Source organism: Diceros bicornis, chromosome X (genome assembly GCF_020826845.1).
Source record: "Diceros bicornis minor isolate mBicDic1 chromosome X, mDicBic1.mat.cur, whole genome shotgun sequence".
Classification (NCBI taxonomy): domain Eukaryota; kingdom Metazoa; phylum Chordata; class Mammalia; order Perissodactyla; family Rhinocerotidae; genus Diceros; species Diceros bicornis.
In genome coordinates, this window is record NC_080781.1 from 103,106,454 (window position 1) to 103,122,782 (window position 16,329).

Here is a 16,329-nt window from a genome sequence, read left to right on the forward strand (position 1 = left end):
CCACTGGTGAAGTCAATCTTAAACTCACTTTTCTTCTGGAGAAACAGTGAATTTAGAAGGACCGAAATCAAAATACAAAAGGAATGCAGGCCCGTTAGCACTTGTTTCATATCCTAGTTAAAATATTTACTGGTACCAGAAGTATCTATGAATATACTCGATCCTTGACATCACATTTACTTTTTCATTTTCCTATAGTTTTCCTTTCATTTTCCTATAGTTGTACCCATACAGGAAAATGTGAGGCTTATCAAATTGTCGTCGGTGACAAAGCATTTATTACCAAGTATTTTCACTATCATGATTACTTAAAAAAATACAGAATTGGTCTTAATTCATTAAAATAATGCAAGGCATAACAGGCAAAGGAAAAGACAAGAGATCTCTTGTCCAAATCAAGATCAAGCCAATTATTGTTAGTTGGCAGTCACCTGTGCAGATGGAGAAACTACTAATTGATACTAACATATTCTTGAATACTTACAGGCTGTAAATATTTGAGAGAATTTAGAACATAGTAAAATATTTTAAATTCTCCACATATCATGATGCAACTTAGAGTTCATTACTGAAAATAAACACATTGTAACCACTAAAGAGCTAAAAAGAATTATGATAGATTATTTCTCATTACAGCAGGTAATGAGGAGACCCCTGTTTTTGTTATTGTTGTACTTAGGTTTGTTTATAGTAACTGTTACTGGAATAAAGTGATATGCTAAGTCGTGTTTGGAGAGCTCTTATGCTCCTAAATTAGTGCTAGTTAATACTTGGTGAATTTACAGAGATTTTGTTGAAATGCGATTTAATTTTCCTTGTATTCAAACTGGAGATTCACTGGGAAAGTACTCTTAATACATAACTTGTGATGGCAAGTGTCAGGTCTCTAATGAAAGACTTGAATTAGAATAGGAAAATAGTTGGAAACAGAGACATTTCCTTGGGGCGTCCATGCTTTTCCAGTTCACTTTACCCTCCCAGTGGGATGAAAGCTGAATGTATTCAGCTGTAGGAATAAGATACTAAAGGATAATAAAATTCAGAGCAGATAAGTTGCTAAAACCAAGACTAGTTCTTACAACCCTGTTACCCCTGCGAATTCCCTTGTTCCCTGTTCCAGGACATAAAATGTGACAAGGAGAAAGGATATGGTGCCTCTTCAGGAAGTGGTCCTCTCCTTGGAGCTCCTCTTTGCTCATGGTGACATTTGGCCTGCCTTTATCTTCTACTTGCTACCTGAAGATGGGCATTGTTTCCCCTATCAGTACACCCCACTGCTGAAACTGCCAGGTCTATTAGATTGTTTCTTAGTTTATTTTTCCCCATAAAACAGTAGAGTGTGTTTTGTAAATCAAATACACACAGGTAAGAATCAGATACCAAAGGCATCCCAATGTCAAAGTGGCTAACAAATCATTGTTGTGGGCCATTAAAAATCAACAGCCAAACCTGTGTCAATTCCAGACTCCAAGGAGGTTGTGCTACCTGACCATGATGATCATCAATATAGAATTTTTAAAGAAGAAAGATTGTAAATTGTTCATTAAAAAGACTGTGAGTGGACAGCAGAAAATAGAGTTTCATTGTGAGAAGATGAAGGGACCTTATGTGTTTGTGTATACATATTGAAAAGCCATTAATTATTGCCGTTACTTTCCTCTTTGGGAAATTGCATCCTTGGTCTTTAGGGAGGCAGCTCCCTCATCTCTAGAAAAGAAACCTCTCAAAATAGTCAATGCAAAACCTGAGACAATGTGAGACTAATTTTTTCGTTTCTAAGGTGTTAGAATCCCCATGCTTACTAGATTATTTTTAGACCTCTCCTCTCTTAACACCTGTTTTCTCCTCCTTTTCTTTAGGAGCTGTGCGATCAGTTGTAAATAAAAATGTCTGACGGTCTGGATAATGAAGAGAAACCCCCTGCTCCCCCACTGAGGATGAATAGTAACAACCGGGATTCTTCAGCACTCAACCACAGCTCCAAACCACTTCCCATGGCCCCTGAAGAGAAGAATAAGAAAGCCAGGCTTCGCTCTATCTTCCCAGGAGGAGGGGATAAAAGTAAAGTATCAGTGGCCGGGCATTGAAAAGGGGCTAGTTTACTCTTTCATTGTCACTTTCTTTCTTGGGTAGTCATTTATTGAGCATTGGCTATTCAGAGCCTGCCTGACCTTTACATCTACATCTTCGGAGGTTGCATTTTGTCAGAGAATAATGTTTGGTTGACTTACTGTGGGTTTACAGAAAATACGCTTATGCTGTATTTGTCTTTCACATAAAATTAAATTTATAGTGTTAAGCCAAGGGAAATCATAGCAACAGTACTATCTTGAATATATAAAGAGTGACTTTCTTTCTGATAACTTAGAGAATTTACAGTAATCGCTTCCTAACTGCAAGTTGTCCTTATTAAATTTGAGTATAGGTGGATTTACTTCTGTATACCTTTTTGACAAATGTGAAAATTTTGAATTGAGTATACGGGAGTGAGTCCAAGTTGCCACATTATTGTTTCTCTTACTATATCACAAGGTGGGAAGAAACTTCTGAGTCATTTGTTTCTTCTCTCATTCTTCTGCCAGTTGTCCCCTCCGCAATCAGCCCTATTTGCTCTGAGTATCACAAAAATATATTATCCTTTATCCTTGTGTTGTTCATAATACCATTTGGTGCTTAAATATCATATGCTGACACTTTGTAAATCTGGGGAATATAAAATCTCTAGTAAGTAATTGTCAGCTTGCATTGATTAGCATAATTGAACATGACTTCTATAAATGTGACTATTGAGGCAGAAGAGACTAAATCAAGACAAGGACACTGGCACCACAGAAAGTTGCCAAAAGGGCAAGAAGGATGATGTCTTTAGAAGAGAAAAGGGACATTCTTGATCTGCTTCTTCAAGATAAAACAAATAGCTTTGTAGGTCATTTATATGGTGTTAATGAATCCATAATTTGTACCGTAAGGAAAGCTGAAACTCTTATTAGGGCCAGTATTGCTTCTTGTACACCTACGTCGCTTAAGAGATGCTTTATCCCTCATGACCCAAGGATAGAAAAGATGGAAATGATGTTAAACGTCTGGATTGAAGACAAACAAAAGAATAACAAAACACTGTCCATGCAAGGCGTCTGTGACTATGCAAGAAGAATTTTTGAAGACATATTTTCAGACACTGAAGTGGATCCAGAAAAAAATTTTGCCGGGAGCAAGAGATTGTTTGAGAAATTTATGGTGCGCCATGACCTGGAGACCAAGTCTTACGTGACAGTGGTACTGGGGAAAGAACCACTAGATCCTGTAGCTCCTGTGTTGTATCTGCCACAAATCCAGCATGTGACCGAAGAAGGGGATTATGTGCCTGCACAAATCTTTGATGCTGTTGAGATCGCCATGCTTTGGAAGCCCTTGAATAATCCGCTTGCCCTTTTGAAGTGCAGGAGCCAACTGATGCTGACATGAGTTCAGCAAAAACAGAAAGGCTGACAATTCTGTTTTGTGCCACTACTTCAGCTGACCTCATAGTGAAACCATTGCTGCCCTACAGATAACTACGCCCAAATCTTCTCAGGAGAAAAACCCGAGCCAAGTTTCTGGTGTACTGGCATGCAAACAGAAAAGCCTGGAAGACTCCTCTCCTTAAGGAATGGCTTGAACAGTGCTTTCTTGTGGAAGTTCAAGACCACTTAAAATAAAAAAATCTTGAATTCAAAGTCCTGCTGATTCTTCACAGTCCTTTTGGTGCCTCAGATGCAGTTGCCAATGTGCATCCTAATGTTAAGGTTGTCTTTATAACTAGTCGCATGTCTCAGATCCTTGAGCCCTTAGGTCAGTACTTGATCCAGCCATTCAAGAAGACTTATGCCAAACTAATATATAACTTCGTTGTTCAAAATCTCGCAAAGTTTCCTTTGTCTGTAGATCCTAGTGCTGCTGGGATTCCTACACCATCACTAATGCTGTATTCTTAATAAAAGAGGCATTAGATAGTTTAACAGAGCCTTTCATTAATGTGACCTGGCAGAAGATTTGGCTAGAGATGGTAAAGTAACTTTCAGTGGTTCCTCCTGAAGACAAAGAATCTTTGGATCAAGAAGAACCTGTGGATGAGAATGAACATTTGGTGCAGGAGCAGTCATTGGCTGAAGTTGAATCTGAGCCTGTTGACACTAATTCAGGTGATGTGTTGCTGCTAGAGGATGACTCTCAGGAAGCTTCCAGTACCCCAGAGGTAATTACCATAAGTGATGATGAAGATAATTAGGAAGCTATGGGACTAGAGACAAATACAGTTATAAGAAAAAGGAGCAAATTTTTTAGATCAGGATTAAAACCTCCCCAAGAAACTAAAGAAAACTGATACCTCTACATGTCAAATCTTACCTGTTCAAAGCTTGAGTAACTTAGCAGAATTCTATAAAGAGGTGCTCTGATGCCTTCAAAAAAAATCACAATAAACAGAAACCATCTTCAGCAGAACTTAAATCATCAAGTAGTGCCGTTTAATTCTGTTGCTGGACAGCTGATTAAGCTGCCTTCAGACAAAACTTGAATTGATTTAATTGAACTCTATAAAGAGGTGCCTAAGAGTCTTTTTACAACACCATATTGGGAAGAAAGCAACCTCAGAAGAGCCTGAATCATCAAGTAGTGCCGTTTAAATACCCGTGCTGGACAGCTGATAAGCTGTCTTCGGACAAAGCTTGAATGATTAATTTGAATTCTATACAGAAGTGCTAAGGTATCTTCAAAAAAGACTTGAGAAGACGGCATCTTCAGAAGAGCCAAAGTCATTAAGTCATGTGACTTAAATTCACTTGCTTGATAGGGCTAAAGCCAACAGCAAGTTGTTACAATTTCAGGATTGGACTTAGATGACTCTGAGACCATGCAGATCCATGATTTGAACTAATAGTCCATCTCTGTTCATTGCTTCACTGTCACCCCCATTTTCCACTGCCATAATGAATGGTACATTCGCATCACCTCTGGAAATCATCTCAGGATCTAAATGGAAACTATGTAGAGCCTATCATTTTTACTAATTTAAGCTATGTAAACTCTCGTTATTCTTATGTAATGTACTGTTGTTATTGCTTTGTTTTACTGCACAAAAAAATATTTATGAGGGCCTTCAAGAGTTCATATGTGACCTCACTTTCCCTGCCTCCTTTTTTTTACCTCCTAAAATCATAATTTCCTCAGCCCAACTCTCCTACCTTGGAATTCATTCAGGAACCTGACCCTCATAGGTAAGGAGGGGTTACTGTTTCTGTGTTTCTGCCTCTTGGTGACTGCTTGAGTTTTGCCACAGTCAGTCTTGAATGAATGGAAAGAGCACTGGACTTGGGTTCTGGAGACCTGGGTTTGAGTTCAGCTCTGCTACTGATTATTGTGACTTTGGGCTAGTCACTTACTTTCTCTGAGCCTCAGTTTCATCACCTGTTAAATGAAGATATCAATACGTGGCCTACCTCACAAAGTATTTTTGATAATCAAATGTAATTCTAAATACCAGAGTGCTATTAAAAGTAAAATTAAAAAATGCTCAATAATTGTGAGGTGTTATTATACTTGTGTCATTCTGGACCTTAAAAACAAACTACCAAAAACTAGATTTTAGAATTCTTCTTTCTTTTTTTAAGTAACTTTGTCCCTACCAAGAATTTATATGTCAATTATCGAAAATTTGAAAAGAAAATTAAAATTGCCCATAATTTCGCAAGCCAAAGATAACTAACTGGGTTGATGTTTTTCTTCCTAGTCCTTCTTCTTCTCATCATATAGAAATTGTTCAGCAATAGCAAACATTTGGAAAGTAAAGACAAGCGTATACAAAAAAATAAAAATCACCCATATTCACAAATCTCAGAAGCAATGTTAACATTTTGGTGGATTTCTTTCCAGACTTTTTTTATGGCTATATATACACATATACTTTTTTACATAGTTAAGATCATAATACATACAGTTTTATATCCTGCTTTTTCACTTAACATTTTATCATGAATATTTTCCTACATTTTTAAAAAGTTTTTATAAATATCATTTTTGATGGTGTATAATATTTCATCATGTAGTGGCATCATGGTTTATTTAACCATTTCCTTTTGTTGGGTATCTGAAGTTCTTTCCAAATTTTTGTTTTAAATAATGTCACAATGTCTATTGCTTTAGTTAAATGAAAATACTTGCTTTGGTGACAGCAGAGATTTTTGTTTGTTTTAACAAGTCTCTTTATTAACTACATTTCATTGACCAAATGGAACTTCAAGAGACAGGTAGAAGAAAAGTAAGAAGTAATAGATGTACTTTCAAGACTGAGGTTCTATCTTTGTTGGAGACTGTTCCAGGAGCTGAATCTTGGTGTTAGAGCAAATTAGGAGAGACAATTTGCCACTATTTTATGATACTTCACTATAGAAAAGTTTTCAGAATTTAGATCAGGAAAAGGATATCCTAAACAAGTGGTTTGATTTTATTTTATGGGCCCTGTGAAGTGTGGGACTGATCAGCTTTCTTTTGTTGGCTACGAGAAAGCTTGGAGCCAAATGTGCGGCCCATGCGTAGTACTTGTAATGGGAGTCTATGGTATGTGCGCACTTTGTATTAGCTTTCTTCCAGGCTCCATTTTATATTCCTATCTTTCTTTTTTTTTGTCTTTTACTTACTTTGAATTTGTGCTGTCATATTGTATTTTGTGTATTCTTTTAAACCACCTTATATCCATTTTTGAACAAGGTGGGGAATAAATACATGAAAAGATACATGAGTAGATAAACCAGTAAGGCGAAGGCAATGAGGCAGATGAATCAGCCAGGACTCTGAAAATGGCATGGTGCCTCTAAAAATAATCAGTGTTAAGGACTTGAAGCTTGGAAGAACATGTGGGACAGAAGCAGGTGAGGCTGCGCTTGCAGGTGACATGTTCTGTGTGATGTCTGCGTCTTCTGAAGTGTGCTTATGTGTCTTGTGTGCTGCACTTGAGCGTTAGATGTGTTTTAGAGGACACGCAATGCTGTGTGAAGGGCTATGTCTTTAGAGAGCACAGTTCATGTGCATTTTATTTGTGGGGAATCCAGAGAGATTTGGGAGCTCGTGAGCCTGGGAGTGAAGTGAAGCCCCCTCTTCCTGGTGGAGTATGAGGGGATAGTTGAATATAAATCAAATCAAGATGAACAGGAATTAATCTTCCATTTACTAACTAGTTTCTGGATGCCAAGCTACGTGCCATGCATGTTACAGGTATTGAGTCTTTTAATCCTTACGACCACTCTGTGTTACCCCCTTTTTACAGATGAGGCAACTTAAGCTCAAAGCGTTTAAGTAGACAACGTAGGGTCACATAGCAAATGAGAGAAGCCAGAAGTCTCCCAGGTCTCTCTGACTCCAAACCCTATGCTTATTCTACTTTATTACACTGCCTTGCAACAGGACAAAGGGAATCTATGGTAAACTATCCAAAGGCCAGCGGGGGCTTTAATTTTTCCTTAAGAAGATGGCAGTGCACTTTGAAACGTTTCTGAATTTCAGAAAAGGGGACTTTTTATCACCACTCAGGAGGAAAGAAAGAAAATTTTTTCATGTTTTTTTTGAAAGAAATGATGGCGAGAAAATATTCTTGACAATAGAGATGTGCTAACATTTGATTTGGGTGTTTTGTGGGTTGGTCTCATTTGGTGTGTGTATTTTACAGGCTTACATATTGCTTACTTTAGAAAGTTGAGGCTCTAAATGAGTGTTCATAAATGTGAAAAAGTTCTTAAAGTGCCATATCGTTTTGTTATTGTATTGCATACATACTGTTGTTCTAATTCCTAGAGTATGTTATCTTCTATATACACTATACAGCAGGAAGCATTACTGTGCAACAATTATATTAAAGAAGACTCTCCGTTTTCCTTTATGGTGGTGTTAATCAAATGTTTTGGTCAATGCACATTACTAACTTTCATCTAATTAATGCACAATAAAAAATACTTAGTATGATAACTAGACTGAACAGTATGCAATCTTTCTTTGGTGATGCTGAAGACCCTTCGGGATCTTGCAGTAGCTCAAGGTTATTATCATTGCACCAACAAGGAGTGGGAGTCTCAATTGAGGGTTCTGTTATCAGAAAGCCAGATGTCAGAGACTGCTACATCCTGAGTGGTGTTTACATTCCTCTTGGTTCTCCAAATGTAGCCCATACAGCTCAGCAAGGAGTGCTCTTCGGAGATCACTGTCCTGCCCTTTGGGAAGTATGAAGGGCATGGCATCTTTTTTGTCCTCCGGTGTCAGTGCTGTGCCCCAGAAGAGCCTCCTGTACTACTCCTTTACTCCTAGAAGACCCCTGTGGTTGAAATGGGAAAAAGGTGGGATGGTGATGCACTCTATCTACTAGGGCTTGTGCTTCCATTTCATGGCCGGTAAACAGGGAAATTGGGCACAAATATGGTGGCCCACTAAAACCAGCAGACTGTCAAATTCAAGAGAAGTATAGAATGCAGGATTGAGAGATGTATACACGAAAGGAAAGAAGCAACGGGGAGAAATAAAGTGAGAGAGGAAGTAATGTGTGAGAGGGAGATTAGGAGGTGGAGAAGATACAGGGGATGGATGTGAAGAGGGGAAGACAGAAGACAGCTGTCTCAAATGTTAAAATGAAGTGTTGAAAGGACAGGAAAATTGACACTAGCTAAGGGATATGAAGTTGCTTTCCTCCTTAAAGCAAATGAGGCCCTTTTTTTTGTCTGTCTCTCACATTTGTGCCCTGTATAATTATCCACATGATCAGAAGTGTCTCGTTTAGGACATTGCCTCGTATTTGCTTTTTGTTTTCAAACATTTTCCGTTGAAATTGTTGCACATGTGAATTGGGTGTAAATGAGAGTGGAACTGGTGTGTGTTTCCTGGAAGGAGATGGATGTAAGACTCAACTTCCTAATGATTTTCAAGAATGATCACGGTTGCTGAATCTTTTTGAAGATGATGCCACTGAAGTGATGGCTGCCTGTGTGTATGAGTGGGAGTCACTAGAGGGACTCACATGGGACCATCATTTCCTTTCCCCCATCATCCTCATGGAACACCCAACCTATGAATTGGGCTTGTAGCTAGCTGCTCTTGAAGAATCAGGTACCACTTTGAGATTTTATCTATAGATTAAAGGCTACTTACTTTATGGAGGGCATATATTGTTTTCTATAGCCACTGAAGACCTGGCAGGAGGAAATGGGCTTACAATTCCACCAGAGGGAATGGAACTAGACATAAAGAAATTTCAGATATGCTATTTGGGTACTATGAATTACCAAGAGTGAAATTTCCTAGGTTCTCTATTGGATCTCTCATGGCTTTAGCAGGTTCTGCCTGAAGGCAGAATGAACCTCCCACCATGGGCCTTCCCAACTATATACTTCTGAGGTTTGCTAATGTAATAAAAAATATTATAATAAGAGCAGTGAATGTTTAAAACAGCCTAGTTTAGTCTTCTTTCTTGGTAGTTATATTTCCAAGGACATCACTCACAGGATGGAAGTGCTGGGTTTAAAAAGTGGCAGATTAGTTAGTTCTCCAGCAAACAAAGTCACCCTGTTACTAAGTATATTGTTAATGAGATTATGTATTTTGGATGGCAGTTGTAGGGGTGTTACAATGTTCAAAGTGTTTTCATATCAGTTACCTCCTTCAAACCTCCTATGATGGAGGCAGGACAAGGATTATCCCCATTTTACAGAGGAAGGCAGAAGTTTAGAGTGGTTCAATAACTTCCACAAAGTTGCCCACTACTAATTACAAAGCAAGGCAGACCTAGAATTTAGATCCCCTGACTCCTAGTCCAGTGGTGATTGAACACTATACTGCTTACCATAAAATGGGAGTTACCTAACTTGTTTTGAAAATAGGTTTTGGCCAATGGAGTATGCAAAAATGGAATTTTTACAGAAGCAGGTGAAACCTAGGTGAATCTAACCCATTTTATTAATCAGCAATTGCAACAGTAGACATACCTTTGTCTTTACAAGTTACTCCTTCTGAGGTCCTAACTTCCTAGCAGAAAGTAACAGCCTTTGTAAAAAAGAAAATCGTTCATTGTTTTCTGTTGATTCCTGTGTTATTTTTTGGGTGTTTAAATCTTTTTCTATTACAAAAATAATATCTGATGCTGTTACAATTAAAATATTAACTATATTAAAATAGAACAGGAGAGTCACCTCTCATCCCTCCCCTTAGATTCATTCATAACTCACTATTTAAAGATTTGAGCCCTTTTCCTCATTTAATAAATACCTATTTTCTTTTCTGCTCAGAATCACTATGTATTTTGCCCAAAATGCTAGGTTTAAGCCAGAAATATATGTTATGTAGAAACTCTTTTTTTAAAACAAATTTGCATATTAAATCAAATTTACTGTGGAAGAGACCAAATGACAAATGACCAAACCAAAAAGTAACCTACAACAGAATAACTATGTCTCTATACAGTTAACATCCCATTGCTATGAAATATCTTTTATAAAATATTCACTTTTTAAAATATAGTTTTTATAAACTTGCAAACTCAAACAATATTATTCATACTAACTTTTACCATAAATTTACCATGAATCTCTCATGTTTATAATTTTTTAGATTTTTTTGAGGTCACATTGGTTACACATTGTGTAAATTTTGAACCCCTTTAAATCTCTTACCCACCTTGCACTTTCAATTTCTTTAAATACTTAGAGCCAAGAATAAAATATTTTTTATGCCTAACTTTCTATTGTAGTTACCACATAGTACTTTCAAGTATTTTCAATGAGAGAAATAAATTCGAAGACCCACAAAATGACATTCTTTCTACCAAAAAGAAATTAGAGGAAAACTAGAGAATTGATCTCTTCCCTGTGTAAGGGAAAATGTACATTTCATGAATCCAGGAGGTAAGGAATTCCTGTGGACTCACTCTCATAATCTACCCCCAAACAATATTCGTTTACAGAGCAGAGAGGTTTGAACCGTTTTTGCAGAAATCAGTCCCTCTGGGACTATTGCTCTCACAATGAGCACCTGCCTCTTTGACGTCACCTGCAGGACTGCTGGTGCCGTAGGAAGAACTGTTCTGGGATACTTGTTCTTACCCAAGTAGAAGCCTTCAGAAGGATTCCCTCTGTGGCGTTATGGCATGGTGTGCTCTGTGACCCACAGATCAGAGGATGGAGCAGAATGACGTTAAAAACAATTAAAAAAGCAATAACCCCAGTGCTTAATTCGCTTTCCTGGTAGTTAGGTAGACACTAATGCATTTTAATACTTAAAGGCCACAAGGGCAACATTTTGTAAACAATCTTTGTGAGGCATTGACTGGCAGCCTCTTAGTGAATTAGAGAAATTAGTGAACCACCAAAAGCACCTGTCACCCAGCTAAAGAGTGACCAAGTCACTGTGGATCATCTATTAGGAAAAGATGGATTGCCACCCGTAGGAGGTGGATGGCCCTTTAAAAATACTTCTGTATCCTTCCAACATGGCATTCCCGGAGCAAAGCCCAGGAATATTGAGATGAAAAACAGGTATTTTAGTATGACAGATCTCTAACCCAGCCATCCTCACTGTCCCTACCAGAAATGGCCCCTATATCTGCACAAGTTGTTTGGCTTCAGGAACACATAACACTGAGTACAGATTGCATCTGGGCAGGGGGAGTGGGACAAAGTGGGGAGGAGGCGGGGGGGCTTCTAATGTCAAGCTAGTGGTTGTGGGACAAGGGCACCTCCCAGAAGAGCTGCAACCTCAGCAACAAAATATTTTATTAGACCTCCTTTATCTCAAAGGACTTCGTGGAAGATCCCAGAATAGACAGATATGTGCAACCAGCCAATGCATAAATCTCAGCTGCATGCTGACTTCCAGCACAGATCTGGTTTATTAGCTATCTCAGTTTAAAGAAGATATAACAGAATTGAATGTTAACATAGGCTTACCTGGAGCATGTTTTTAACTGCTTATATACTTCACTCAGAAAAGATTTATGCCTGCTTTTTATGTGCCTAGCTGTTTGCTCAGTGTTGTGGGGATGCTACATATAAGACAAGGTTTCCTGCCCTCAGGTAATTTTCAATCTAGTTGCAGAAATCAGACACAGACACACTTTATAGGAAATGCCCAGTAGGTGATCTTAGAGGCAGCAGATGCAGTGACAGGTAGGTAGGTCTTCCCCATTCCACCTCCAGCCTGTGTGAAACAGCAACTATCTAGAAGCCTACCCCCATCATCCCATGTGGACCTAGCAGCACATAGCTACCTGGCTTGTCTTCCAGAAAACACTTTTCTATTAAAATATCCATCTGCTCAAAAATCTTTCTTAGCACATTCCTTATGACTGTCTCCAATTTCATCTCTCTTCCTTCCTGATTTCCAAAGCTATACCCTGTTTACCCTTCTGTCTTCTTACTTCCTCATCAATATACTGTGCACATTTCTACTTCCAAGCTTTGCTTCTCCTGTTTTTCCTGCTTGAGATGCCTTACCCTTTCCTGCCTATGCATTCTTTAAGACCTATCTCTCGAGTTCTGCCTCCTCCAGTAAGCCCTTCCTGTCCACCACAGATTTCTGTGATCTTCTTTTCTTTTGACGTGCTACAACATCTGTACTCTATTCTTCCCAACTTAGCACCTAATTTTCTTTGGTTTGGTAGTATCAGTTGCAATTTCTTGTTTGCTAAGCTTATTTCCCCAATTAGATTGCAAGGTTAGAGTATTACTTAAGTTCCTAATGAGTCACCAAGCACAATCTGTCACTACACTGATCCACAATTCCATGTATACTTGTTAACTCACTCACTCACTGATTCAAAGGGAAGGAAGCTGAGACAGTAGCAGGAGGGAGTTGTTCCTTAGAGCCAGGCTTGTGAAATGTTTGCTGCTTAGAACTAGCCAATCTATGTCTTCTTTTCTTTGGAAAATTTTTTTCTGCATTTTAAAAATTTGTTTTATATAATATTTTGCTTTTAGCTTTCTGTATTAATGTGGCTTTAAATGTCGCTTTTTATTCTGCCATATACCGTAACTTTGCATGCTTTCCATTGCTTTTTAAAAAATGATTATTGTTCTGTGCTTTTAAGCTAAATTTATGTAGGAAAGCATTTCTCTATATCTGTCTTCTGTCATTCCTTTTCTTTTCCTGCATGCTCTGTTTTCAAGGAGCTAGAAAGTGCTCTAAAAAATAATTCTGGACGTGACCATATGACATCTAATGAGAAGGCCCAACAAAACTTCCAGGAATTTTAGGGAAGATAACAAGTGGAACTCTTATAACAAGGAAGACTCAGGTGATAGTTTTCTAAAATGCTTTCAGAAGGCAGGCATAGCACCATCCAGAGATCTCAGCTGGGGGAGAATTAGTTGCTTTGCTGTACCTTGAACCCTGCCGAACTATGTTGCCAATTTATGCTTTTGGCCTCAAAGTGGCACCTGGCAAGAGGCATGCCTGAATGAGTACAGAGTCATCCCCACTGTTGGGGAAAAACAGCAACGATGCCACCACCACCAACTTCAAATATAACAAATACTCTAAAACATACCCTCCCAACCCCCGACCTTCTTGGGGGACCTAGATCATTGTCTCCTCATCCACGAACACATAATAGCAAATAGGCATGACCTGTCTCCATATATTGGGTCTCATTTCATTCATCCATTCATTTGTTTGTTCATTTGCTTATTCATTAAATATTTATTGAATCAGGTAGTGTGCTAGATAGATGTTAGGGTACAGAGGTGAATGAGTTTCAGTTCCTGCATTTAAGGAACTGATGACCTAGTGAAAGACACAAAAAAGTCAGTTAATAATTAGAGTTTAGGTGGTAAGTACAATATAGAAGTGAGCACTGAGGAGGGGCATCTGTTCAAGACTGAGGGAAGACGTGGTTAGGGAAGGGTTCCTGGAGGAGGTGACCATTGAATTGAGGTGAGTCTTAAAGAAGGAATAGAGCTAGCCATGTAAGAGATGGGTGGCATTCCAGATAGAGGGAGCAGAATTATAAAGGCAGTAGACATGACATGCTATTAGTTGAGGTTCTTTGAATACAACTATGAGTACTTCAGAATAGCTAGTGCATAGAGTGAGAATGGGAGAGGGGTGGGAGATGGAGCTGTGGAAGTAATTGGAAGCTGGATCCTGGAGGGCTCCTATATTCCATACTGAGGGCTTTGAATTTGATTCTGAAGACAATGGGAAAACATTGAAGCAGGGGAATGATATCAGATTTGTGTTTCAAAATATCACTGTAGCCACAGGAAAAGAATGAATTTGATGGGGAGGGATGGAAGGAGACAAGTCAGGCTGTTGGAATCATGCAGGTGAGAAATGACTGGCCTAAGGGCTAGTATCAGTAAGAATAGATGAGGACAATGCAGAGGGAATATTTAGGAGGAATAATTAATAGAATTAGGCAACTAATCAGATGGTGAGAGGAGAAGCTGGAGGAGGGTGAGGTAGAGAACACAGGAGGGGTTGTAGTTCCTTGTTTTAGATGGTGAAAGGCAGTGGAGAATTAGTTTACTTTTGAAAATATTTGGAATGAGGGGCCTGTGAGGCATCCAAGTAGAGGTGTTAAATAGGGAGTTAATTCCATGGGGTCGGGGTACAGCAGAGAGGTCAGGGCTGGACATACATATGGGGAGTCACTAGTATAGATGATAATTGAAACCATTCAAGTAGATGAGGTGACCTGAGGGAGAGATGTGTTGATGAGAGGAGATGAGGACCTAGAACAGCTCCTGGGGAATACTATTTAAAGAGTCAACAGAAGACCCAGAAATGTAGGAATAGACTCTAGGAAAGTATTGTGTGAAAGAAGGTGAGGAGGAGTAAGTTTCAGGAAGTTCATAGTCAGCAATGTCAGTTTTGACTGAGAAGTCACCAGTTGTAAGGACTGAAAAGTGGCCATTTTCAAGGAGGAGGTTAATTTGTGGAGGAGTGAGGGTTAAAACAGTCTAGAATGCCTTTTCAAGAAGTTTAAGTTAAAGAAAGAAAGGCTGAGAGACTATAGCATCTAGAGGAAGATGTGAGGTGGCAGGCAGAGGGCTTTAATTTTTAAAGACAAAAGAGATCTTGGCACATTTTTTAAGCCAAATAGGAAGTGTCAGTAGAGAGGGAAAGATTGAAGATACAAGAAGAAATAGGAGATTATTGATAGAGTGAGACCTCTGGAGAAGTGAGAGGGACTGGGATCTAATGCACCAGTGGAGGGATAAACCTTAGACAGAAGGAAGGGACACTGCTTCCAGTGGACATGAGGGAAGAAGATGTCACTGATGGAGATGAATGCATAGGAGTGGAAGAGGGTGTGAAGTCAGAGGAGTTCTAAACTGATGACCTCCATTTTTCTCAGTCAAGTAGATGAATTTCATATGCTGAAAGTAAAGGAGGAGAGGATGAAGCAGAAGTTTGAGCAAAGTGGTGAAATTCTGGAATATTCGGTAAGAGGAGTGGGAAAGGAAGTTGACAAGGGGCAAGAAGAATATTACATTGATGACCCAACTATAGCCTGTGACTTTTATAGTAAGCAACAATCTGTATGGCTCTGTGACTTTTTCCTCAGCAACTCTCAGCAGCCTCCGTATAGAAGTGGAGTTTTCGTAGTTGGATTCTTTCAGGGTAGAGTTTTGCAGAATTGCAAGAGAAGATCGAAGGGTGAGAGTTTCCAGTGCAGTGGCTTAAGAGCAATTTAAATGATAGACCATAGAGTCTAGGCCAGGAGGAAGCTGAAAAATTAGCTAAAAATGGAGGAATCCAGAGACTGGAGGTTTTATTGAGATCTCAAAGAACGAGTAAAATAGGAGTAAGGGCTTGAAAGAGTGAGAAGGCTAAGCAGGGTGGGAGTCTGGGCTCAAAGAATGAAATAACAGGGTTGAATACTTCAGAGAAAACGTCATCCTGGATAAAGAAGAGGCCTGCGGCAGCTATGGTTCTCCACTCTATCTGCATATCATCTATTGTGCTTAAAAAATCATTTGCCCAGGTCCCACCCCCAGAAATCCTGACATAGTAGGTTCTCGGTGGGCCCTAGACATTAATACTTTATGGAACTCGATAGGTTATTCTGATGCACAGCACTAGTTGAGAACCACTGGTTTAAAAGGTAGCCATGAGAATGGATTGCAGAAGTGGAAGAAAGGTGAAGTTCATTAGAGTTGAGGGAGGTCAAGGAGTTAAAATATGTGAAAGAGGTGTCCATTTATATATTATGTTTCACAGAGTGAACGCAGAATTGAGTGTAGGAAGGAAGACAGAGCCAAAGTCCTCAATGGATAAGAGGACTTGGCCAGGAGAACTAAATGGCAATAACCTCAGAGG

The 16,329-nt window shown here is 39.0% G+C and overlaps 1 protein-coding gene across 12 annotated transcripts in view; it reads left to right on the forward strand.

The window, feature by feature from the left end:
• Positions 1-16,329, forward strand: part of PAK3 (p21 (RAC1) activated kinase 3) — a 253,215-nt gene that overhangs the window by 159,831 nt on the left and 77,055 nt on the right. For all 12 annotated transcript variants that reach the window (XM_058536518.1, XM_058536524.1, XM_058536528.1 and 9 more), the window contains one exon: positions 1,860-2,061. In XM_058536518.1, the coding sequence (XP_058392501.1) occupies positions 1,887-2,061 (175 nt within the window). In that variant the 5' untranslated portion in view covers positions 1,860-1,886. The remainder of the gene's footprint in view (positions 1-1,859; positions 2,062-16,329) is intronic.